At 46.7% G+C, this 26,452-nt stretch overlaps 1 protein-coding gene across 1 annotated transcript; it reads right to left on the reverse strand.

The window, feature by feature from the left end:
* Window positions 1–589: 589 nt before the first annotated feature.
* On the reverse strand, window positions 590–3,383 carry LOC120659770. Its single transcript, XM_039937995.1, has 3 exons — window positions 2,078–3,383; window positions 1,906–1,993; window positions 590–1,825 (listed from the first exon to the last, which is right to left on the reverse strand). Exons 1-3 carry the CDS (start codon window positions 3,133–3,135, stop codon window positions 1,406–1,408), a joined length of 1,566 nt encoding a protein of 521 aa, XP_039793929.1. The 5' UTR covers window positions 3,136–3,383; the 3' UTR covers window positions 590–1,405.
* Window positions 3,384–26,452: the final 23,069 nt, after the last annotated feature.

Raw genomic sequence — 26,452 nt, forward strand, 5'->3', positions numbered from 1 at the left:
ACATAGAGTAATCTGGCAACATGACCAGCGCAAAAATACATGTGGCAACATCCCAAAAGGCCATCTCACACTAACAAACTCATGTGCTTTTGCTTACTATACATGTGCATTAGTACATTCAGATGCTCTGATGAAACTATTGACATCTGAAGCTCAGGAAGATGCAGTAAAGAGAAGGGTAGAGAAGAAGGCCACAGTGTTTGGCCAAAGCGTAACATCAGATATTGCCAAAAGGATGAAACAGAAAATACATCATTCAACAGCCTGAAGTGTTTCACATTGTTACAATCTGAACCAGCACATCAGGATTTGGGATGTTGCAATATGCCTATTGCAGATGTTCCCAAAAAGGCAAAATATTGACAATTGGAACACCATCCGTACAAAATATTATCAAACATGTTTGGCAATGGCAACACCATCACTCCATCAGCACAAGCAGGATTCCAGTAGAGTTCAGTGGAAAGAAAGTTAAAATATTTGGACTGTAAACATGTGCTATCATTTGGCCTACAGGAAATGCCACCTTCTGAACCAGCACATCATGTACAGGAAACTCCCTCTCCTAAGAACCTCCTCTAGAGTCCAGACACAAACCGACTGATACCAGCCACCGCCAAACTGGTTCCAGCGCCCTAAAATAATTTCTTGGAAGTTTGAGACACTAACTGGTACTCCTTGCCAGCCAAAAACATCTCTACTGAGACACCAAAGGAAGTGAGCCATTGTGCAGCCAAAGATTATGTGATCAGCAGCCAAACATCTCTACTGGTTCTCTAGGTGATGAAAAATATCAGCTATATCAGATCTGATACCAGTATGTGAATGTGACATGTCAAGACATGTGTGCCATTTTTCTGGTGCATTCTGTTCCCCTTATAGTTGCAGATAGAAAAGGCAAAGCTTCTATGTGAGGCTACTGCATTACAAATGAATGGGAGAACTTCTACAACAAATTAAATAACAGTAAGAAGTAAGGAAATGGTTTTACCCTGCTAGTCGACATCGCTATCATCGTCGTCGTCAAGGCTTGTTGGACCTTCATTATCATTGACATATTGCCATAATGTTTCGTCATTTTCATCATCGTCTTTTTCTTCCATTTCCTCTTGCCTCTGGGCACGAAGATTATCAACTATACTTGCGTCAACTTGAACACAATCTTCATCTTCCAGCTGTTCAATATCCAAAATTTCTTCATCATCCTGTTGTTCGGTGTCCAACTTTCCTGCATTGAGTTCCACTTGAAAACCGTCACTTGCCTCATCTTGGTATGACAAACCAGGACCATTGGGTATTTCATCATTGTCCTTTGCAGCCACATCCCACAAGTGCCTATGACAAAAATTTTGAACAATCCTCCAGCTTTCAGTAATCTTGGAGTCATCAGCATGCTTGTTGTCCTTCAAGTAAAATACCTTTGTTGCCTGTGTTGATAGAATAAAAGGGTCAGCCTTGTGCTTCCATGGTTGATGCTTCTGAAAAATCCCTCATCCTTCATTCTACATTTCTTGCTGTGAGTATCAAACCAGTCACAACGAAAAAGAACCACTGTAGGAGAGTAATCCATTTCTGTAGACTTATACTGCAACTCAATTATTTGTTTCAAACAGCCATAAAATTCAATACTTTCTCCATCATGTGTACCCTCAGCCATTACTCCACTATTTTGTGTCCTCCTATATTTCTCCCTGTCAGTAGTGTGGTAGCGGACACCATCGACAAGACATCCCGAAAATATCCGAACTCGAAGATCTGGCTCACATGATAGCGCATATAGACTATCAGAGACATCTTCTTGCATCACGTAACGTAGTTTCGCAATCTGTAGATTTAAATATCTACCATCAGGATTTAAACAATAAAACCAATAATGCTTCAATGAAACTATCAACTGAAACTCACATGCTTCTTGAACCAAGAGGCAAATTGCTTCTCAAGTGTTTTTTCAACATTAGGAACTCCTTCATTCTCTAACTCTTTCCTGTATATCCTGCAAACCATATTTAATTCAAATATTAGAGCTGATAGTTATTAGTCTATGAAACAAACTAAAAGCATACAAGGGATGACATACTCCATATATGGCTCCACCTCTGGGCAATTATTCAGCACATACCAAACCATTCTATCATAGTCTTCTTCGAGAAAAGTGATCCTTGAAGCACCAATCAACTCAACCCCATGCTGGAAAATAGAAAGATCACCTCTATGCAGATCAACACGCTCTGTATTTCTGCCCTCCCGATTATGTCGTGTGTCAACATCATCAAGGTACCTTGAGCAAAACGTCAAGCACTCGCTAGCAACATATGCTTCTGCAATGGATCCTTCGGGTCTTGCCATGTTCCTCACAAAACGCTTCAAGGTATGCAACCTTCTTTCTACCGGGTACATCCATCCATATTGCACGGGCCCTCTCAGGAGTGCATCATCAGGTAAATGGACAGCCAAGTGCATCATGACATCAAAGAAAGGAGGAAATATTTTTTCAAATGTGCAAAGGATGATTGGGATTTCGGCTTTCATTCTATGCAAAACATCTACCTTGAGGGTTTTTGAACATAAGTTCAGAAAGAAGTTTCCTAATGTAGCAACTGCATCACATATGTCCTTGGGCATGATTCCACGGATAGCAGCAGGTAAAATTCTTTGGAGTAGTATATGGCAATCATGAGTTTTTAGTCCTTGCAGGTGGCATCCATCAGAAGTAACATGTGTTGCTAGATTAGAAGCATACCCATCTGGGAATTTCACACTTCTTATAAAATCACAGAAGGCTTCCTTCTGTTTCTTACTCATCGTGTAAGGGGCATGTGGAACAGTATATGATCCTCCATCACGCTTCAAGTGCAGATGTTTTCTTATTCCCATGTCTTCCAAATCAGGCCTAGAATTGACAGTGTCCTTTGATTTCCCAAGAATGCCAAGAAATATAGCAAGAATATAGTTACATATATTTTTTTCAATGTGCATCATGTCAAGATTATGCCGCAGCTTTAGACTTGTCCAATACAGCAAATCAAACAGACAAGACCTTCGCTTCCAACATTGACCATCTGCTTCCCGCTTTCTCTTTTTGCTTTCAGGATGCTTTCCTGGCCTAACATCCTTGACCCTCTCCAATTGCTGCATCAGCTCTTCTTTACTAAACTCCTCTGGCTTCCCTTGTCCTTCAGTTTGACCATCAAAACATTTCTATCGCCTCCAAGGATGGTCCATGGGAAGGAAACGTCGGTGACCAGCATAACATATTTTATTCCTGATTCTTCTAGAGCAAGGATTTTTGTCACATCGCACACACGCACAGTAACCTCTTGTGACTCTACCTGACAATGTGCTCAAAGCTGGATAATCGTGAATGCACCATATAACCGCAGCATGTAGGTGTTGGTATTTTGTAACGTCACGAATAAAATCCGCAAGTGCACGGATACCGCTATAGCTTTCACCCAAGAGTATTCAAGGGTATCGTATCCAATAGGGAATGTGAGTACACTACCTACGGGTTCAGACTATCCAAGGACACACACTGGTGTAGGAGGATAGTCAAGAGAGGACTTTCTATATCTAGAATCTATGCCTAGAAGAAGAGATCATGTCACCGTTATACTTCAAGCTAAAGGCATCGACCGGCTTATAAAAGCCGGTAGCTCCAATATAATGCTCTATCCGAAATCCGAACGTGGAGGATTACTAGAATGCTCGAACAGGGCTGTCACCACCTGCCGGCTACCTCTACAAACCGTGGGACTATCAGACAACTGAGTGGTATAGTCTAGCCTAGACACCACGTCTACGCCTTTCCCTACTAACTCTAGAGGCGATCAGGGTTATCCTTTTCTATCCGGAACCCAGTCTAGAGTCAAATGCTACTCGCTAGCATACACATCAACTAATATAAGGCAGAGATGATAACTTGTGATCTAAACTCTAATTCTAAATAAACAAACAAAGAAAGTCTCGAACACTTACAACCGAATAAGCATCCGTCGAGGTACAAGCGGAGAAGAGCGCCGACAAGCCCGGCACATCCCCCGACTATCTCCCTCACTCTCATAGAGGTACAATTAGGAGAAGAGCGCCGTTACCGGCGCCCCTCCTGAGTACCTCTACTCCTAAACTCCCTAAGACAACTCTCACCAAAGTGAGAACTCAAGAGAAGTGTGAATGGTGTGGTGTTTGGTGTGTGTGATGTCTTCATTTGAGCCCCCTCCCCTTGTATTTATAGGAGGGAACCACCAGCCTCTTGCCCGGGAATCGAGCCAAACCGCCATTCTCAGACCAGCATCTGTGGAATTCATCAAATAATCATCCTATGCTAACATTTATTCCTTCTGATGCTCGACTTTTGCATGATAGTTGACGGTCAAAATGGGTCATTAGTGACCGTCAACAAGATCCCCCACACTTAGTTCTTTTCTCGTCCTCGAGTAAAGGCAGGAACTAAGGCGGACCTGTCTTCATATGATATGACACCTGCATACAAATTATTCTAGGCCTTACCTTTGCTTGTGAATTTTGATGTGTCTACCATAAATGTTTGGGAAGTTGAAGAGCGGAATGGTGTTGACTTCAGTCTCCTTCACTTTCTTGCTATATGACTGGGTTTTGGAAATAGTTGTTTGCGAAGACCAACCATAGCTTTACTTCTCCATAGGATCTCTCATGTCGCTCACTGTGTATATATCCTCACCAAGGCTTTGCTTCTTTTCACCCTACTTCTAAAAATGGCTTATGTGGAGCTCAAGGTAGGAGAAGTGGAAGCATGCACTTGTGTCACATATATTGCAAAATCAAACAAAGGATCCATGGAGATGACAAATCACACAAGCTGATCAAGATTGTGCACATATGTGGAAGGTGGATGATGGAGTGCAATACTCCTTTTATGAATATATCTCTCCTTTATTTGGATAACATGAGGATATGGCTATGTGTGTGTGTGTGTATCTTTTTTTCATGGACATTGATGTGTCCATTTTTTTTGGGTCATGCTTCTTGGGCGTGCCATCTTTTCTTTTTTTTTCTTAATAGCCCATGCCTCATTTGAGATATACTAGAGAGAGAGATCATTCAACATGGAGTTTTATTCTGTAGATGGATGGAATGGCATAGCTAACTTCTAGTGTAGAAGTTTAGCTGGTGGAGTGCACATGATCTTGATCAAACATGTATGAAAGACATCTCACTAGGGTCACAAGGTTTGATGAAGCTCAATGTAACAACAAGGCACATATGTGTAAGATTTGTATCATGAAGGTCAACATATGGCTTTGGTAGGACAAACACGTGGAGTTGTAAAGCTATGGAGTTTTTCTTTTTGAAAAAAATTTCCCAGACACATAAGCAGATAAAGCAAGAATTCTTTCATCAAACCATATCTCACTGGTCAACAACTTAACAACTATGGGTTCCCTAAAATATGATTCACAAGCTCAGGTTTAGCGAAGAATAAAAAGTATGCAAGCCAACCATAGAGAAGCATAGAACCAGAGGATATCCTTGAGTTTCATTTTAATGATGAAGCAAGATTTCATTTAAACTCATGGGTTAGGGAGAGTATGAGGGGTAGAGTGCACAAACCGTCGTGATGAAGACGATCGCAGCTAGTGCTAGTCATCCAAACCTGAGGTTCTACTGCCCAATACGAGCTCTGATTCATCTTGGCCTTTTGCATTATGGTTCGTTCGGTGTTGTGCACGTGTTGTGGGAGATCTCGAGTGTGTATGCATGAAAGTTCCGAGAGATCCCCCCCACACTTGTTCTTGTACCTGGTGCTTATTGAAAAACAAAAATATGGAAACAAACTAATAGCTCTACTGGTTTTAAGAACCAGGGAGCTCCTAAAATTTATTGAAACTAAAATTTAATCTCACCAAGATACTTACTCAGGCAAGGCTGAATTAAGATCGCATCAGTATGAGAATGCCGAGCAATATTAATCCAAAAACCTCTACTTACCTTCCAGTTTGAATTCAGCTCAACGACTTATCCATTTGGAATTGATTTTCCTGCAGGGGTTAGTCCAAATATGCAACCAAAATCTATACAAGTATTAACTCTAGAACGTCAATCAAACTTGATGCAAGGTCTAGTTTGATTGAGGAGGACATTTTAACCCAAACACTATGCTTGATTTAAAAGGCCTATGAATCTGTGATGCATCAAACACATTCAAACTAGAGCATGCGCGAACAGATAAAGGGAGCAAGGAGACATGATTGAGCATTATTCAAAGAGAGATAGGCATGAGTACATACCTGGTCATCCTCGGGGACCTCCCGGCAGGGCTTTGTTTAATGTCAAAAGCAGGACATTGAGAGTACTTACCATGATGATTTGTTGATGAAGACTCAATGTTGTCACCATGGCAACTCCTCTCATTTTTTTTATTTTTTATAGGGCAAGATGCGAGGATACACACCAATTCCAAGACAAGATATGAATTGAGAAAGAAACTTACTTCGGGGTACTCACATACCTCCCCCACACTTGGAGTTTGCAAAACTTCAAGTGTATGGAGTTCAAGTCTCCTTCAGTAGTTGTTCCTCCATCAAGGCATATCGAGGTGTTGTAGTCGGTATAGCTCTCATATTCGTAGGCTTTGCTTGTCCATCATTCTTATTGATCTTCCCCTAGAAAGGTTAGCGATCAAAAATACCCGAAGGAAAACTATATCCTAGAACATGCTCTTGATTTTATTGAAAGGGAAATAAATAAGTAAATATATAATAGTTCGGGCTATCTCCTGACAGTGCTTTATTTCTGGTCATAAGCTCGACTATGATAACTCTTGCAGCCATCATTGGTGATGGGTCATTGTTTCACCACCAATCGTTGAAGCTGGCTACAAGGTTAGTGCCACGGTGCACCCACGAAATCTGCAATGTTTACAATATATATACATCTACAACCAACCTTCTAGAGATTTTGCAGAGGAGAACCTTGAGTTGGTTGTAGTCCTCGTGTGTGCACGGTGCACTAAACATGCCTGACTCTGGAGTTGCATTGAATGAGCATGGTTTTCATGGTATGTCAAAAGTGAAACTCCCATGCTCATTTGTGGAATCCTTTTCTTCGGACTCCAAAGTCGGCGTCTCACAAAATTCCATGGCCCATTGATTCTCCATCATAGGAGGTTCATCGTGAAAGCTTGATGTTGATTATCGATTAAGGTCGAGAACAACATATTCTAGGCCAGTGGGAAGAGGCTCAAACTCGATCAAGGGTGATGATGAGCGTTCTTCTTCACAAAAGTGAAGGCTATCTTCCGAGTCGTATTCTTTAGAGGATTCTAGAACTCCCAATAGAACAGGCTCGGATGATATGAACGAAGATGTATGCATCATCTCCTTGAGCAGGTTCTGCTCGGGAAGGGTCTTTGCCAGAAGATTTTCTGAGCAAGAGGTGGTAGTGGCAGGACCAGTTTCCCTAAGCTTTTCATCTAGGCTCCCATGAGATGCCAGAAGTTTTTCTAGCTGGAGGCCTAGGAGAAGATCAAAATCGAGGATATCGTAGATGTAAAAATCTAAATGCACCTCGATTTTGTCTATTGTGATAGGCACGTCCCTTTCAATCCCCCGACATTCAAAGTACAGTCCGGATGGACTTTTAAAGTACTTGTCGGTTAGGGTTAGAGGCTTGTTACCCATGAGAGTATCCAAAAGACACTCGGGGTAAGATGCAAACCTCAGCAGCAAGGTCATGAAGAGCTTCTACGATATTTCCTTTCATAGAACAAGGGATGGTTGCAGAGGTTGGGCTAATCCGAATTGCTTCGGGAGCACGCTTTGCCTCCTTTGACCAATCCATTGCGGGTGTATGGCGGAAAATTTTATCGAGGGTCTCATAATGACACATCGATTTCATAGGCTCCTCGTGCCTAAGATGATTCGAGGTATTTTGGATATTTCCCGAAGGATCATCCTCGAATCGGGAAGAGAACTCCGAAGATTGAATTTCTTCTTCCTCCGGTGTTCGTGGTTCGGGAGAGGGCTCAACAGACGAATATTGGGATGTGAAAGATGAAGGCTCAGATTCGGGTGTTGAGAGATTCTCATGGCTCGCCGCGGATTTCTCCCGGCGGGGTTCACTATCGGTAGATAAGAAAGAGTCGTCGAAGAAACTATCTAGGATGTCTCTTCTATCTTCCGGAGTTGTGTGTAAGAACCATCCTCCGCTGGCGTCGTCAAGCTCTAGGGTAGTTTCCATGTCTAATCCCAAGTAGAAAACTTCCAACGATACTTCATTGGGTATAGACATGTCTGGGATAGATGCCAAAAGGCGTGAGAATCTATCCCATGCTGCACCTATGGACTCCTTCTCTAATTGCTCAAAATCGAGGATGTCAGTCGGTAGGGAGTCTATGCGTCTGATGAGGGAGAACGAGTAACAAAAGTCATCTCGAAGCTCCTCCCAATCACCGCTCATATTTCCTATCATGCGGGTGTACCATTGCACCGCCCCCTCTATAAGAGAGAAGGGAAACAATTTCCACCGCAAGGCTTCCTGTGTCATGCCTAGGATTTCTAGACCCGAACATAGTTCCTCGAATTCTTGCAAATGCTCATAGGAATCTTCATGAATTTCTCCTGAGAAGGGTCGCTTCCGAACCATGGCTATAAAGCCAGGGTCGAGTTCATGGTTAGATGATGAAGATGCTGATGGCTCAGAGAACTCGCCCATTGGGGTAGAGAGCTGTGGAAAGGATAGCTTCTCCATGGGTAGCGGGGGTAAAGGTAGAAGGAAAGAAAAGAAAAAAGATACGAGGACGACTGAGTCCGAAGATAATGTAGCTGCCGTTCCCCGGCAACGGCGCCAGAAAGCTTGTTGGTATTTTGTAACGTCACGAATAAAATCCGCAAGCGCACGGATACCGCTGTAGCTTTCATCCAAGAGTATTCCAGGGTATCGTATCCACTAGGAAACATGAGTACACTACCTACGGGTTCAGACTGTCCAAGGACACACACACTGGTGTAGGAGGATAGGCAAGAGAAGACTTTCTATATCTAGAATCTATGCCTAGAAGAAGAGATCACGTCGTCGTTATACTTCGAGCTAAAGGCATTGACCGGCTTGTAAAAGTCGATAGCTCCAATATAATGCTCTATCCAATATCCGAACGTGGAGGATTACTAGAAGGCTCGAACAGGGCTGTCACCACCTGCCGGCTACCTCTACAGACCGTGGGACTATCAGACAACTGAGTGGTATAGTTCAGCCTTGACACCACGTCTACGCCTTTCCCCACTAACTCTAGAGGCGATCGGGGTTATCCTTTTCTATCCAGAACCCACTCTAGAGTCAAATGCTACTCGCTAGCATACACATCAACTAATATAAGGCAGAGATGTTAACTTGCGATCTAAACTATAATTCTAAATAAACAAACAAAGAAAGTCTCGAACACTTACAACTGAATAAGCATCCGTCGAGGTACAAGTGGAGAAGAGCGCCGACAAGCTCGACACATGCCCCGACTATCTCCCTCACTCTCGTAGAGGTACAATTTGGAGAAGAGCGCCGTTATCGGCGCCCCTCCTGAGTACCTCTACTCCTAAACTCCCTAAGACAACTCTCACCCAACTGAGAACCTTGTATTTATAGGAGGGAACCACCAGCCTCTTGCCCAGGAATCGAGCCAAACTGCCATTGAGCACCAACCACACACTGCCACGCATCATCTGAGAGTCGGTAGGGCCCGTGGGCCGCCAGGACTTGGTCGGGCGACCTTAAGGTCGGCCAACCGTGGGCTGGGCCCGTTCGGCCTGGTCTTCGGTCAGGTGGCTGCTAGGTGGACCCCTATGTCATGTGTATGAGTAAGGGCCTATCTTGAGTCGGTTTTGGTGCTCTGGTGGGCCCGTAGATCCTTGTGAACGCTTCTGATTGGTTGAGGTGGAATTGCTTTGGATCGATGACATGTCACGCCTGTGGGCTGAGTTTCCCTCTCATGTGCAGCTGCCAAGTGGGCCCTTTTGGCCTTTGGGCTTGCTTGTGCTTGGCCCAAGAATTTATGCCTTGGATAATATGCTCGTTACCTGCAGTTTTGGCCCAAATTCTCCTGCACACATTCTCAGACCAGCATCTGTGGAATTCATCAAATAATCATCCTATGCTAACATTTATTCCTTATGATGCTCGAATTTTGCATGATAGTTGACGGTCAAAATGGGTTGTTAGTGACCGTCAACAGTAGGCCAAACGATTTTCCACTGAATGCATCGAACATCTGGATACCTGTCCAAAGTGCTAGCAACTCTTCAACTAATGGCTCCAAAAAGATATCCATATCCTTGCCTGGGCATTCTGGACCAGGAATGAGTAGGCCCATCATCAAGTTGTATTGCTCCACACACACCCATGGAGGAAAGTTGTAAGGAACAACAAATACTGGCCACATGCTGTATGAAGCATTCATTTTGCCAAATGGATTAAAACCATCTGTAGCAAGACCAAGCCTGATGTTCCTTGCATCTTTAGCAAACCACTCATATTTTCTATCAAAGTCTTTCCATGCCTCACCATCATCTGGATGGCTAAGCTCATTCTCCACTGGTTTCCTCTTCAGTTTGTGCCACTGTGCCTCCTCTGCTGTTTTTTTGGAAGAAAAAATCCTTTTCTGCCTTGGAATCAATGGAAAATGCCGCAACACCTTTTGAGGAATCTTTTTCTTTCCATCTCCATCTTTCCACCTCGATGCATCACATACCGAGCATTTATCTTCCTTCTCAAGTACCTTCCTGAACAAAACACAATTATTGGGGCACACATGGATTGAAACATATCCCAGTCCCAATGCACGGATAAGTTTCTTTGCTTCATGGTAAGATGTAGGTATAGAGCAAGCCGAAAATGCAGAAGATAACAACTTCAATATTGCATTGAATGCAACATTGCTTATTCGATAGAAAGACTTGATATGATGTAGCTTCACCACAAAAGAGAATCTTGAGTGATCTGAATAGGGGTGTAGTTCCTTCTTTATCTCTTCTAATACAGTTGCAAACATAGATTTCTCTCCACTTTACGGTCATCAGCCACATACAACTCTTGTAGCACATCAGGAAGTCTATCATCAGGGTCTTCATGCTCCTCATCCATAACAACATCCTCATTAGCATCCTCATTGAAGTCAATGTGCCCCTCCAAATTGCCTACATTTTCAGTTGTTTCATCATGCAATGGTTCTCCGTGATGAATCCACCTAGTGTATGTGCTAGACATCCCATTGAAATATAAGTGATCCTCCACAAGTCCTTTATGCCTATTTACCAGATTTAAACACTTGGAACATGGACAAGGTATCTCTTGGCTGTCACCAAATCTCTCTGAAACAAACTGCATGAACTCATTGACACCATCCAAATGTTCCCTGCTAAATAGCCTACTATTGACCCATATTCTATCCATATCTGCACAACAAAATAAGAATTAGAACTTACAAGGCTGCTGATGCGAGATAGGCTTAAAAATCCTCATCTGCACGAAATTGATTGCTACTAACTTATACTAGTTAAAGCTAAAATGATAGTAGGAATGAAATTAGTTCATTAATATGCATGCCAAATCAGTGTCTAACATTGCTAGCCGTTAGAGAGAGCGCCAGTAATAGAAAAAATCAAATCTTCCCCTCGCTGGATGCCAAATCAAAGGGATGTCAAGCCAATGTGGAGGGGGGAAGCAGCAAATGGGGAGAAGGTGTATGCAAAATCAAGGGCACTAGTCGTCGACTAGCTGCCAGCGAGCAGGACGGCGCTTACCTCGAGTTCCCACCGAACGGGGACCAACGCCGGCCGGTCCCAATCTCCCCTCCGCGTCCATCTCCTGCTACCCGTCCTCGGATAGGGCGTGCAGCCTAGGGTGGCATGTCCATTGCGCGGCCCGTCCGCGGCGCTGGCAGGTCCATCACGCGGCGCGGCGACGGGTGGTGGTTGGAAGGGCGCGGCACCGGGCGGTGGATGGAAGGATGCGCCCGGTTGGTTAGAAGGGCGCGGTGCTGCGGTGGTGGTTAGATGCAGAGGCGCAGCGCCGGACGGTGGTGATAAGGGTAGGGCGCCGGTGATGGACAGATGTGGCGGCGGGTGGGTGGCGGCCGGTGGTGCATAGAAGAGGCGGCGGGCGGGTGGCAGGCGGACGCAGCGCGGCACGGTGGACAGAACGGCGTGGCTTGGTGGATAGAATGGGATTAAAGACCCCTTGTCCTTTTATTAATCTACAAATAAAAATGTTTGCCTTCAGCTTTCAACAAAGCGATTGTAGTGTAGTGGTTAAACCACAGCACGTCAAAGAGGCCGGTTGTGAGTTCGATTTCTGCTATACGTGCATGTTTTTTTGCTTCCATTTTTCCTGTAAACGCCAACCCGGCAGCCCAATTGTGTAAACGTCAACCCGCCGGCCCAATTGTTAAAATAAAAAGCCCAGCCCAGTGGACCACTTCTGGATTGGCTACGCTAGCCCGCCACCCCAATTGTTAAAATAAAAAGCCCAGCCCAGCGGGCCACTTCTGGATTGGCTAGTCAACTGCAGCCACAGCCCAGTTAGGATGTCAGCCCAATGAAAATCTATATGGGACCTAGTTTTAATTTGTTTGAAAGTTTTTATGAAGAATTGGAAATGAAAATTTGTCATAGATTAGTGACATTTGTTGGATATTCTTTATGACACAATAAAATTCATCAAGATATGGACCTGCATTCTTTTGTGACGATTTGCAGTTCGTGTTAACGACGAACACTTCATTTTCGTCACTAAACTATAGTGACTAATAAAAAACGTCACAAATCAAATTGCCATAGTGACGAATAGCTCTGCTGTCATGCGATATACGTCACAAAAAGTCATATTTGTTGTAGTGATCCCTGTGACCATCCTCCTGTTCTGAGTAAGAAGTACGATAAGTGGTCCCTTCTTGTTCAACCCTTGAGCTGGAGCTATGGTTTCTCATTTCACTTTTGCGCTTCTCGCCTCTAGAATCATCTGTTAGATTTAATTATCCATGAACAGGATCTTAGCTTAGCCTAATCATGATCACTAATTAATCTTAATGCGTAAATCTTAGATTAAACTAACCAGAGCCTTTAGATCCCATTATTGCTTCCGTAGTTGAAGCAGTAGGGCTGATGTAGAAGTAGATTTGATCTTCACCAATTAGAGAGATTTAGATCTCTCCGTTGACGAAGTTCTTGATGTTGATGACGAACAACAGCTCCTCCTTTGTGTCTGCCATGAAATAGATGAGGAAGTCGCGCTTCCAGCCCCTCCAGTGCCCTAATTGATTGGTGTTTTGCTAATCACGAGATTAACTGATTAGGGTTAGAGAGGGTACCCCTCTACCTCATATTTATATATAGCACTGTGGGACCGGGGTCGACTTATAGATGGAAACATTAGGTGTACCTGTCAATCACGATACATGACTTATTTGGTATGTTATCTCTAATTTGTGGAAATTTATTTGCTATGCAGATCTAAGTTGTTATCCTAAGATCACAAATTTCCAACATTCTCCCACTTGATCGAACGGTTAACAACTTAGGTTCATTTTAAACCTATGTTCACACTCAGTACAACAGTCAGACCGGACCAATGCATCGTCAATAGTATTTAATTCACTACCGGGACACCATTACCCACAGTTCACTAAAATATCTTGATAGAACGCTTATTTCTTATTTGGGAATGATCATGTACCCAAAATCAAATCCAAGACTGGTTCACGAATCTCATACTAATTTCGCAAAAAATTAAATGGGATGAGCGACCAATCTTTAATAAGATTTGCTAGCATTAACTTAAACTTATTTCTTTAACTTTAATACCTTGATCCTGGGACCTTTCTTTACAACATAGTACATAATCATCAGTAGTCTAGACATCATCAATAATTATGTTGTTACTCGAAAAAATACCGCAATCATAGCTGTCGTGGCTCTAGGAAGAGGGCCACAGCCGGGTGGCGTAGTGCACCCGCCTAATCCCAGAGGGTGGTTACTCGGGGAAGTGCAAGCGATTACTCATATCTCCTCATGAAGCAAGAACACAAGAACACTCGAGGATTTAGAGTGGTTCGGGCCGCCGGAGCGTAATACCCTACGTCCACTGAGAATTGTATTGCTCTTGTGTTCTGTGGATGAGTCTATCCTCTGCCTCCAAGTCTTTTCTTAGACTTGAGTTCTTCTCTAACGGGCGTCTCCCTTTTATAGCGCAAGGAGGACGCGTACACAGGCGTTGGACCCCGACAGGTGGGTTCAACAAGGATGTATAGTCTACCACAAAAAAGATATTGATGGTGCTATAGTGATGGAGAATCTTTTGCCGGATACACTTCATCGCCCTATGGACTCTCTGACCGAGGGGGGTCTTCACCTGTCCCATCGGCGAGGCCCCCGTTGAGGCAGCATAGGTTGCGGCGTAGACTATTGGGTCTACCGCGCATGCATTATGATGGGCAAAAGCCGAGCCGCAGTGTCTAACTGGCGTAGCAGACTGACGCGCATGGCGTGGGCGGCGCAATCGGCTGCACTGTGCGCCTTGGTGACTCGCAATCAACAGTACAGCCTGGCAAAAGTCGCCTCGGGCTCTGCTATGGCAGAGCGCACTTATGTCTCCCGCATTGAAAGCGGTAGGTGGGGGAGTCTTCCCGAGGAAGCTTCATGCCCCGTGCATGCCTGCGCCTGCGGACACGTGGCGGCTCCAGACCCCCCAGGCAGGGTGTCTGTTCCCTCCCCGCTGTGGGGTCCGGATAGTATATGGGGGTCCGGGACCTCGTGAGACGTCCGGGGGCCCCCCGGCTATTTTGGCTCAGCGCTCCCTTCTCCGGGACACGCGGCGTCACCGGACCCTTCCCTAGCAAGGAATGGGTCTGGGGCTGCTGACCGGGTGAGAAGGGCTTCGGACCACGGGGGTCCGGCTGCTCAAGCTGTCAGCGCGTAGTCACGGATGACTACGAGGCTCTTGCCTAGACACAACAACACTTCTGGGACGCGTGGTGACACCGGACTCGTCCCTGAGCGGGAAGCAGGTCCGGGTCCATTGTTCCGGTGAGGTGGAGTCGGACCCCAGGGGTCTAGCTGCTCAGCTCCTTAGGGCGTAGTTCCAGATAACTACGCGAGTCTTGATGCAGCAAGAGGGGGTACCCTAGTCCAGAGGTACCAACAGTGGCCCCCGGGCCCAAATCGGGGGAGGTATGAACTTGCAGGTGGGGCCATTATCATGACGTGTTCCGACGCAATCCTGGTTGCTTGGGGTGCTCATGTCGAGAGCGGGTGCTCCGGACCCCCAAAAGGTCGTAGCACTTGTTGCCAGGTTCACGTACTAGAGTGCTCTCCGCTGGGCGGCGAAGGTGCAGGCTTAGGGTATGGAACCAAGCTAAGCGGCTGCACGGACCTCGAACCGCCTAGGGAGCGAGCACCACTTCCCCGGACCCGGCTTCAGGCGACCATGGCGAGCGATCTCCGCCGGAGCGGGCCACCGGAGTGGACATGACCGACCGTGGTGAGCGGTCTCCGCCGGAGGGGGCCACCAGAGTGGACTTGAGCGACCGTGGCGAGCGGTCTCCGCCGGAGCGGGCCACCGGAGTGGACTTGTGCGACCGTGGCGAGCGGTCTCCGCCGGAGCGGGCCACCGGAGTGGACTTGGGCGACCGTGGCGAGCGGTCTTCGCCGAAACGGGCCACCGGAGTGGACTTGGGTGACCGTGGCGAGAGGTCTCCGCCGGAGCGGGCCACCGGAGTGGACTTGAGCTGTTGCCATTGATCCAATGGGAGACGTCACCGGACCCTGTAGTAGGGCATAGGAAACCATGCCTTATACTAGAAAGGAGTCTGAACCTCTAGGCACGGCAGCCTCGGATACTAGGGGACTCGTAATACGGCAGTGAAGTGCGTAGGCTTAGGGTACGTTACTAGGCTAAGTGGCTACGCAGAACTTCTCCACCCAGGATACAAGCACCACTTCCCCGGAGCAGGTCCCTAGGAGTTCGGGCCGCCTTCCAGCTCGAAGGGGTATCACAGCCTGTCCACAAGCCAGCAACTCAATGTGAATCGTTAGCAACAATGGAAAGAGTCCGCACAAAAGAAGGAAATAGTCAAGCCGAACGGACAAGTGCCATTAAGTTAATGTAAAGATAAGATTGAGAAAGCAAATCTCCTTCATTACTTGGTTCGTGGTGTACATCAGAGGTCGGGATTACAAGGGCGAACCTCTACCGCTCTGGACCACTTGCTGGTGTCGCCTGTTTGTGCGATGAAGCCAGAGGTCGGGTTTACAAGGGTGGACCTTTACCGCTCTGGACCACACGTAGGCACCACATCATTACAAAGGAGAAACACACTCAATCCTATCTAGTGGTAACCTACAGCAGTCATCCCGTAAGGCATGCACGTTCCTGGCCAGAGTGGAGCTGCCACCTTGGAGGTTCCTCTCAGTCGTTGGGGGCGAAGGCGCCCTGGATGAGCCTATACAGCATCATCCAGCATCACCTCGGGAGCTTGCAGGGTCCTCCTCAACACAAGAACTGTTTCATGCTCAGATAGCATGAGAACAATTTCTTTGGCTTTGAATGGGAGTGGCCTTGCCATTGCCAGCTGCCGTCGGAAGCCAGCCCGATGGCCGCTCATAGTTAGCTGAAGCCAGCTTGACACCCTGGCGCAGCGGAAGGACGGGTGCTCGTTTGGACGAGCACGGAGTGTGGAGAAGGGCGGTCATTCACCGGCTCCACCTTGGTGCTGGCGCAGGGCCCCCGTGCCTTGCGATGGAGGTCGACGCCTGTCTGTAGCAGCTCCAAGGAAGGCTTGAGCCAGGCGAGGGACAAGGCGACAGACATCCTTCCCGAGTCACAGCCATCGGCTCCATGCCCCATCTTGAGAGGAAACCTTGAGCCGACGCCGTGCCGCCGCAGGGGACCCCCGGTGGTTGCTTGAGAGAAAACCTTCAGCCGATGCTAAGGTGTCGCAGGGTGATGCGCAGCAGGCGTCGCCCCTACGCGCCACCGTGCCGGCTCTGAGGTGTCGTAGTGGCGATGCACAGCAGGCGCCGCTGCTATGCACTACCGCACCGAGGACACTGCTGCCTCCGTGTCAGGGCATGCGGCGTAGGTGACGCCGTGCCACTCTTCATCTTCTCGTCGTCGTTGCAGAGGATGAGCTCAACCTCAGAAGCCAGGAGGTGAGCGAAGATCTGGCCAATGCTTCCGCGGACCCCACGGACGGCGCCAGATGTCATGGCTCTAGGAAGAGGGCCACAGCCGGGTGGCGTAGTGCACCCGCCTAATCCCAGAGGGTGGTTACTCGGGGAAGTGCAAGCGATTACTCAGATCTCCTCATGAAGCAAGAACACAAGAAAACTCGAGGATTTAGAGTGGTTCGGGCTGCCGGAGCGTAATACCCTACGTCCACTGAGAGTTGTATTGCTCTTGTGTTCTGTGGATGAGTCTATCCTTTGCCTCCAAGTCTTTTCTTAGACTTGAGTTCTTCTCTAACGGGCATCTCCCTTTTATAGCGCAAGGAGGACGCGTACATAGGCGTTGGACCCCGACAGGTGGGTTCAACAAGGATGTATAGTCTACCACGAAAAAGATATTGATGGTGCTATAGTGATGGAGAATCTCTTGCCGGATACGCTTCATCGCCCTGTAGACTCTCTGACCGAGGGGGGTCTTCACCTGTCCCATCGGCGAGGCGCCCGTTGAGGCAGCGTAGGTTGCGGCGTAGACTGTTGGGTCTACCGCGCAGGCATTATGATGGGCAAAGCCGAGCCGTAGTGTCTAACTGGCATAGCAGACTGACGCGCATGGCGTGGGCGGCGCCATCGGCTGCACTGTGTGCCTTGGTAACTCGCGATCAATAGTACAGCCTGGCAAAAGTCGCCACGGGCTCTGCTATGGCAGAGCGCACTTACGTCTCCTGCATTGAAAGTGGTAGGTGGGCGAGTCTTCCCGAGGAAGCTTCATGGCCCCGCGTGTGCCTGCGCCTGCGGACACATGGCGGCTCCGGACCCCCCAGGCGGGGTGTCTGTTCCCTCCCCGCTGTGGGATCCGGATAGTATATGGGGGTCCGGGACCTCGTGAGACGTCCGGGCCCCTCGGCTGTTTTGGCTCAGCTCTCCCTTCTCCGGGACACACGGCGTCACCGGACCCTTCCCTAGCAAGGAATGGGTCTGGGGCTGCTGACCGGGTGAGAAGGGCTTCGGACCACGGGGGTCCGGCTGCTCAAGCCGTCAGCGCGTAGTCACGGATGACTACGAGGCCCTTGCCTAGACACAACAACACATCTGGGACACGTGGTGACACCGGACCCGTCCCTGAGCGGGAAGCGGGTTCGGGACCGTTGGTCCGGTGAGGTGGAGTCGGACCCCAGGGGTCTGGCTGCTCAGCTCCTTAGGCCGTAGTTCTGTATAACTACGCGAGTCTTGAAGCAGTAAGAGGGGGTACCCTAGTCCAGAGGTACCGACAATAGCAGTACAAATTTGTTGTCCTTAAACTTAACACTGGAAGATAACTCTTAAGCTTCATAAGTTAAAACATGCCTTATACAATCTCAGTTTTCATTATGCCAAGTTTGCTTAGAGCTCTCAATGTTATTGCTCTTTTTCTGCAAGAATGAAAGACATAATCTAATGTGCACTTTTACATCCATACACTCATACAGAACTCTTAACTGAATAGTTCATATAAACAAGCATGTTTAAGTGTCTTGTGCATATCCAGTGGACCTCTTTTGGATAATACTTAAAGACATAGCTTTCCGGCTTAAGAATGTAAAGTCAATCACTTAGAGACTAATGCATAAGCATTAGATAGCTGAAGCATAAGGAACGTCTTCCTTTTTCTTTATCTTTATTCTTAAGATATTAGATATAATTTGCTTTATTATGCAATCAGAACAGCATATCGTAATATTTATTCTTATTGTATCACTTTAGACTACTTATATCTCAAGTGATGATCCTAACACTTTCTTGATCCAATCATAGTGTACATTAATGCCCAAAACATAAGAGGCTTTCACTAAAATTGCTTTAAATCTAACTAAATGATAGAAAAGCTCTTAACTTTTACGGCATATTGCAATCGCCACTTTGTTTAGCATCCATTTAAAATGTTAGAATAATAACTTTGCATCTTAGTATACATACCTTTATCCATGAAAATTCTAAATCATGGCAAACTATAAGCTTAGTATTTTAATTCCTTTTTGGAATCACACTCATGGCAAAAAAAACTTATTTGATTCCATCAGAAATTTATACTAAAGCTCATAGACTCAATTTATGGCCTCCTTAATAGTGACCTTCAAAACAAATGAGGTTCATTCTTTTATGCCAACATCAACAGTTACTATATATACCACATTTTCATGTTGGAATTAATCAACTTATGAGAAACCTCAACAAAATCTATGGTAGTTTGAGATGGAGGTTTACTTAACTGATGGCATGAATTAAACATTATGAGAATCTCTTACTTGAATCATCAATGCTGGAAACTAAGCCCACATCTCTTCAAAATATCTCTCCCTCCTTTGCAAGCTCCCACTTACTCCCACTAATCTCTGCATTCCTTTAGGAACACAACTGAAAAACAGTTAGAACAGTAGGAATGGTACCCCTCCGACTTATTTAGGGCATCCATAAATGGTGGCTCATCATGACTTAAGTTCTTTATTTTTAATATACCATTGATCAACTTCCTTTACTGATCAAGCCCACATCAGCGATGGCCAGAAATGAATAAGACCAGCAAAGCTTATGGTCAAATATTTACCAAACCGCGATAGCTAGAAATGATAAATATAATCATACTTCAAAATTCTCGAGATTCATTGAACTAGTCAAATAGTGATGGCTAAAATGAACTAGAGTAACAAACCTTTGTGAACATGTATCAATTAATCAGCAATGGCCAGAATAATGAATAAAGTCACACTTAACTTTATTTGAGACGATTGGCCATTATGGAGTAATTCTCCTGTCACAATGGTTTTTTTTAGAGCATTGTCCATCATATTCACCCTTTATATGAGCCGATTTTCTAATTCAGCCTTTTGAATATCAATCTTTATGGGCAAATAAAATATGGTGATAAGTTATAGCTCTTTCGCTATCTTACATCTAATGACTGGAGTATCTCTTACATTTGATGAGACATTCCAATTCTCCCATTCGAAATGTGATTTTAACTAATATCACAATTTCGGCAAAGTCTCATCAACAACTTACTGAAGCATTACATAATATGCAAGAAATATATAAAATAATTTCTTGACAAGATAGCAAAATCAACTATGATGATATACTTATTTTAGCAAAATATTCAGAATCACTTATTACTGAAAAGAAATATGGCTAAATATATAAAACTAATGCAAAGCATTTAACATCTTCGTCTTCTTCTTCATCATCTTTAGAGCTCCCCATGAACTCCACTCATCTTATGGGCCAGACTTAATGTTGTTGGGAGTGCATCTCAATCAATCCACCAAAATTTAGGGGAAACTTTAACTTAAAGCGCTTATGAGACAACTTTATTACTCTTCTTTTGTACTTGATGGAGTGACTCACAGAACTTATATCTTACTAGAGTATCCACATTTTGAGCACACTTATTATAATTCTTTGGTAGAGAAGCCATAAGATATTGCACTAGCAGATCATCAGAGATGAACCTGCCAAGTGCTTTCAACTCAGCAGCCATATTGTACATTCTCTTAATGTGTATACTTAGTCCATTGTGCCCATCATAGCGTGAGGTAGACAACTTATTTATGAGGAATTTGGAATAATTCACTTTATAACTTTCCTCAATGGAGTTCATAAACTCCTTCACACTTAGTTCCCTATCATCCTTCATATAAGGAAATGCTCTTCTTATGGCATTGGATATCGAATGTTTTATAACTAATTTTGCAAATTCGTTGGATTTTTGCCATTTCTCCAACTTGGAGTTGTACTCCCTTAATTGATCATTATGATTCTCAGTATTTATAGAAGGATTAACAGGTTTATCCTCATAAAGTGCGTAATCAAAATCCAGAACTTTGAGAACGGCACGCATCTCTTTATTCCACTTAGGAAAGTTAGTGCCATTAAAGGGCTCAATGGTACTTAGTAAGTCCTTATAATTCACTGAAAAATCATAAAATTGAAGTCTCGATAATCTTATATAATAAGATGCACATAAAGGCACAAGATTAGCCCTACAATGGTCTGATTAAAATCATGCCATAAGTTTCAATTTGCATCACCGATGGGGAAAACAGAAACGTATCATTAACTCATAATTAAAACAACGATGGTTAGAATTAATTACAAGTGTACTCTAATCAAACTTCCTGATGGTTCCATTTGATTAGAGAGTATCTTAATTGTACATGGTGGAAAATATATAATTTTTCAGCTTAAACAATGCGAGCTAATGCAATGTTCATCAGTAAAGCATAATGGAAACATTAAGACAAATACATTTATTCTGGAAATTTTAAAATCAAACTTAAACAGTGAAAAATAACACATAAATCATGAAGAGATCAAAATTCACTGTAAATATAAGCCTCATAAAACCTTAAACTTTGCCTTATATAATCAGAGCATAAAATATTATTAAACTTAATTGCACTGAAATTTAAACTTTCTTGCACTAAGATGATAAGGCTCATTAATCATTAGATTCTTTCTCATTTAACAATCACATCTGACATCATGAATTAATTGTACTGAAATAACAAGACTCGTTTATAGCAAAAATTAAACTCATTATCAGTGATAATTTTTAATGATTATTCTCATTATCAGTGATAATTTTCCATAGTTATTCTTAAATTAACCTGATAACATCAAAATTATGGAAAATATCACTATTCATAATTGAGAAATATATATCATAGATAAATTCAACATAAACTTATTTGCGAAATTAATAATTAACAATAGATATCTCAAATATGAAATAAATACTCATGGGCATTAAATAAACATAAAGCTGGTAATTATAAGTGCAACAAAAAAAATAAATCCTTTAAACATAAGCTGTGCTCCAACGCAAGGCGACGGCCCCTCCCTGCGTTGTACGAGCCGCTGCCGGTCGCGGCGTCGGCGGCGTGGATCCGCAGCGCGCGCGGAGGCTCTGACCGCGCGTCTGCCTTGCCCCTGGACGCGAGCGGCGCGGCGCGTGCAGGCCGTCGACCGCCTTGCCCCTGGCCGCGGGCGCTCTGCGCGGCGCGTGCAGGCCGTCGGCCGCCTTGCCCCTGGCCGCGGCTGCGCAGTGCGTGCAGGGTGTCAGCTGCCTTGCCCCTGGCCACGAGCGCTCCCAAGCTATTGTTTTTTTTTTTGAATTTGTAACCAGGGTCTGTTTAGATCCAAAACTTTTACGCCAAAAAACATCACATCGAATATTTAGACATATGCATGGAGTACTAAATTAAGTCTATTTATAAAATTTTTTGCACAGATGGCTGTAAATCGCGATACAAATCTAATGAGCCTATTTAATCCATGATTTGCAACAGTGATATTACTGTAACCATCCACTAATTATGGAATAATCATGAATTAATTATTATCATTAGATTCGTCTCGCGATTTACAACCCATCTGTATAAAAAGTTTTGTAAATAGACTTCATTTAGTACTCTAAATTACCAAGATTTTTTTCTAAAATTTTTTGGGCAAGAGATCTAAACACGACCTGATTTGTTTTGGATTTCTCTTGCATCTTGTTTCAATTTGGTGCATAGATGATTGGCTCCGTTGATTTTGTGTGTGATTCAGTTAGTTATATTGTTTCAATGTATTGTGCATTTTCTCACGTATGTAACAAAAATGGCTATAAGAATCAAGTGTGCACTAAATCACCATGATTTATGTGTTAAAGGATGAATTAAACACCTTGCAGTTAGCTAAACAGACAACCTATTATACAATCTGTCTGTTCAAACTGTCTATTTATGCTAAAAACATAGCAGCTGTCTACACTGTTGTATTTGGCCTAATCTCCTCACTCCCAATCTCCTTCACGCGACAGCAGCCGCCGGCCTCTGCTCACAAGTCCTGCCGCCGGCCCCCCCTTCTCATGCACATGGGCTTGTTTGCTTGGTGCCCTGGCAAAGCTGCCTAGCCCACGCAACGAGCTCAGGCGTCCGATTTTGATATCCTAGAGTCAGGATCGCTGCCTAGGCGGCGTGCTGACTGGCAGGGCTGCATCCAAACAAGCCCGCGCGTCCCGTGCGTCCCCTCCTGTTGCGCACCGCCGCCACGGGCCTGCAGCCATAGGTCCGGCCGTCGGGTCCCTGCATGAGCTGGCCGCTGGTGGGGGCCTCGCGAGCGGCAGCCTGGAGCACTCAAGCCGCGCATCGAGGAGCTCGCCTCTGGCCTCGCGCCACCTCACGCGCGGGAGCTGCGCGGGCCATGCGGCCTTCAGGGACCCGGCCACGCGCTGCCAGGAGCGCTGCCGTGCAGCCAAACGCGCGGGATTTGCACGCGCCGCACGTGCCGCGAGCGCCGGCCGCCGCTTCAACTTGACCCAGCCGCACCGCCGCCTATGCGCCTCTGCGGGCCCTCCCGCCAGCGCCGCGTGCGATCGAATCGCGCGCGGTTCTGTCGGGGCTCCACCGGGGTGCTGCTCATGGCGGTTCACCAGCGATTAGAGGTATGGAGAAGCATTTTGAAAAGGGTGAAACTGCTTAATGAAGGGATTATTTGGTGCATAGAGAATAGTGAGTCTGTGGATATTTGGACAGGCCCTTGGATTCCACTTGGTGATACGAGGCGGCCAGCTACATATAGAGGGCAAACATTACTGTCCAAAGTTGCAGACCTGATCGATCCGGGCTCCGGTTCATGGGATGAATCTCTAGTGCAGGACCTTTTCTCAGAGTTTGATGCTAATGCTATTCTTAAATTGAGAGTGAATCCAGATGTGGAGGACAGACCGGCTTGGCACTTTGATAAAAAAGGGTTGTTCTCTGTGAAATCTGCATATAAGTTGGCGATTCAAATAAGGGAGAGGACACGGGGCAGAGATGCATCAGGTTCAGTGCTAGGAGGGCATTCTATTTTAAGTTGGGATAAGATTTGGAGTATGGAGGTCCCAAACAAGGTTAAAATGTTTACTCTTGATTTCACCGGACAAAGCCACGGCCTCTCGAATTTTCAATGCGGTCCCATTACTAGAAAACAGTCTAAAGATCTAGGCCAAAGGAACCACTTGTTGCTTAAACTGGTACTAATGTGAGACATTAGCACCGGCTGCATCAATAGCCGGTACTCTTGGCCTGCGCCGAGCGCTGGCAAGGCGCGCCACGATACAAACCGGTGCCAATGCACTGACAAAGGCACCGGTTAACTTCATAAACCGATACCAAATTGACCATGCATCAATGGCACCGGGTGGTAACAAGCACCGGTACTAAAAATTGAGCTTGTGCACCGGTGGAAACGGCCACCCGGTGCCAATGACTCCCTCCTCGATATTTTAAACGGTAATGTTGGGATCCAAACGTCCGGACGGAGGAAATATCGGACGCGGGGCCACTCGTTCACTCGTTCCACTTCTCCATCGCTTCTCATCCACTCATTCTCATCAACACTACTCTCTCTCTCTCTCCTCTCTCATATGGGTTTGAATGCCACACCCGCCGGCCGCTGTGCAGGAGCAAGAAGGAGGCCTACCTCGGCCTCTGCGATGCCGCCGGCGCGGCTGCCGTCGGCGAGGACGGCGGGTGCCGAGTCTGGCTGGAGCGCGCCACCGGTGCCAGGTGCTACGCGCTGTCCGCGTGGAGGCTCAGCCTGCCCAGGGACGACGGCGATTTCTGCTGGAAGTACGGCGGGCTGGCCGCCGCCGCAGAGCCGCGCGGTGCGCCGACCGCAGCCGTGGGGCCCCGGCCGCCGCCGCCATGGAGCGCGCAGGCAGCTTGCCGCCGGCCGCTGCTGGGGGAGCCCGCCGGCCGCCGTGCTGGAGATCATCGAGTTCGGCACCACCGGCCAGGTCGCCGGCTTCATAGCCAAAGCCATCCAGGCGCGCTTCATATACACTAATGGAGTCGCAGTACTTGCTTGCCCTCATCTCTCTCTCGTGCAACACTAATTGATTTGTGGCTGCAAGGGGCACCGGCCGCCGCCGTGAAGCGCGGGGACTGCCGGGCGCACAGGCAGCTACCCGCTTGCCACCACTGGTGGAGCGCACGGGCCGCTGACGGCCGCCGCGGGAGCCGTGGAGCGCGTGGGTCACCGCTGAGGAGCACGGGAGCCAGCCGTGGTGATTTTTCCCTTAGTTTTCTGAAATAGAGATAGCATGTGGGATTGTATGGCTTGTATCTATTTTGTGATTGATTTTTTGAATGATTTGTGGGATCTATGGATTTTGCATCAATCGATTCATATACTTTCGTTGATTCTTCGAATGATTTGGCATTACTGGAGAGCGATGCGAGGGGAACGAGAGAGGGGATGGGAGGGAACGAGCTTATTTTTTTTGTTTGCCGAAAATGCTTTGGTACCGGTTGGTCTTTCCAACCGGTACCAATGGAAGCCTAAGACACCGGTTGAAAAACCCGGTGTCTTAAGGCGAGGCCATTGATCGCGATTGCGGGGCACCGGTTGGGAAACCGGTGCCTTTGTCCCTTCTCAGCCGATGCCCAAGGCCCGTTTTCTAGTAGTGGCCTGCCATTCATTCTACCTCCTGGTCGTCTACACGTGATGCCGATGGTCACGGTTCAGTGACTCGACTGCCGGCGTCCTGCCGGTAACGGCGCAGATCGTGGCCCCGCGGAATCCCGGCTCATGCGTGGGAGTTGGACACTTCGGCGCAACTCCTCAACGAGTGGTGCCTTCCCTACGGCGTGCTTTCGGAGACAGAGGGGCAGAGGTCGTCGTCCCACCTGACGGCTTGGTGCTCTGACCCGTGCGCCATTCCGCCGATCATGGACCTTGAAATTCCTGAGCCGGTGGTGTCGTCGGGCCGAAACGCTCGGGAATGGCATTGCTAACGCTACCCCATCTCCATCTCGGTGGTACCGCTTGGAGGCCTGGCGGGGCAGGACGATGGGCCACCACCCTCTCCTCCGGCTGACGATGATGCTCACCGTCGGCGGCGGCGGCGGCGGCGAAATCCTTCTCCGGCGTCTTCTCCAGCGCCGGTGGAGCAGGGTGCCCCTGCGTCGACTGGGGCCCACCGAGCCCCGGTGCATTCGCAGCTGGGTCCCCTGACCGTTGGGCGCCAGGATTCTCCCCAAAACGACGCGTCGGGTCCTGTGCAGCCACGATTAATTGATGTTTCCTCTGTTCCCGAGGCGCTCGACGCGGTGCACGAAGGGGCCATGGAGCTGGCCGCGGTTCGCATTGACAACTCGCGGGTTCCCGAGGATCCCAGCCTGGCACTCGTGGAGACATTGGAGGCGGCACCTGATTCTTTGTTGGTGGGTGCGGCGGCGGTTGAACGGAGTCAGTCCAAGGAGAAT

Source organism: Panicum virgatum, chromosome 2N (assembly GCF_016808335.1).
Source record: "Panicum virgatum strain AP13 chromosome 2N, P.virgatum_v5, whole genome shotgun sequence".
Classification (NCBI taxonomy): Eukaryota; Viridiplantae; Streptophyta; class Magnoliopsida; order Poales; family Poaceae; genus Panicum; species Panicum virgatum.

Bases quoted from the DNA above. Each gene is read 5' to 3' on its own strand.
- LOC120659770 (XM_039937995.1), bottom strand. From the start codon at position 3,135: ATGCAGCAATTGGAGAGGGTCAAGGATGTTAGGCCAGGAAAGCATCCT. The intron at 1,994-2,077 runs GTATGTCATCCC...TATGGTTTGCAG, and splicing joins GAGGTGGAGCCATATATGGA to GATATACAGGAAAGAGTTAG. The intron at 1,826-1,905 runs GTGAGTTTCAGT...TTAAATCTACAG, and splicing joins CCTCTTGGTTCAAGAAGCAT to ATTGCGAAACTACGTTACGT.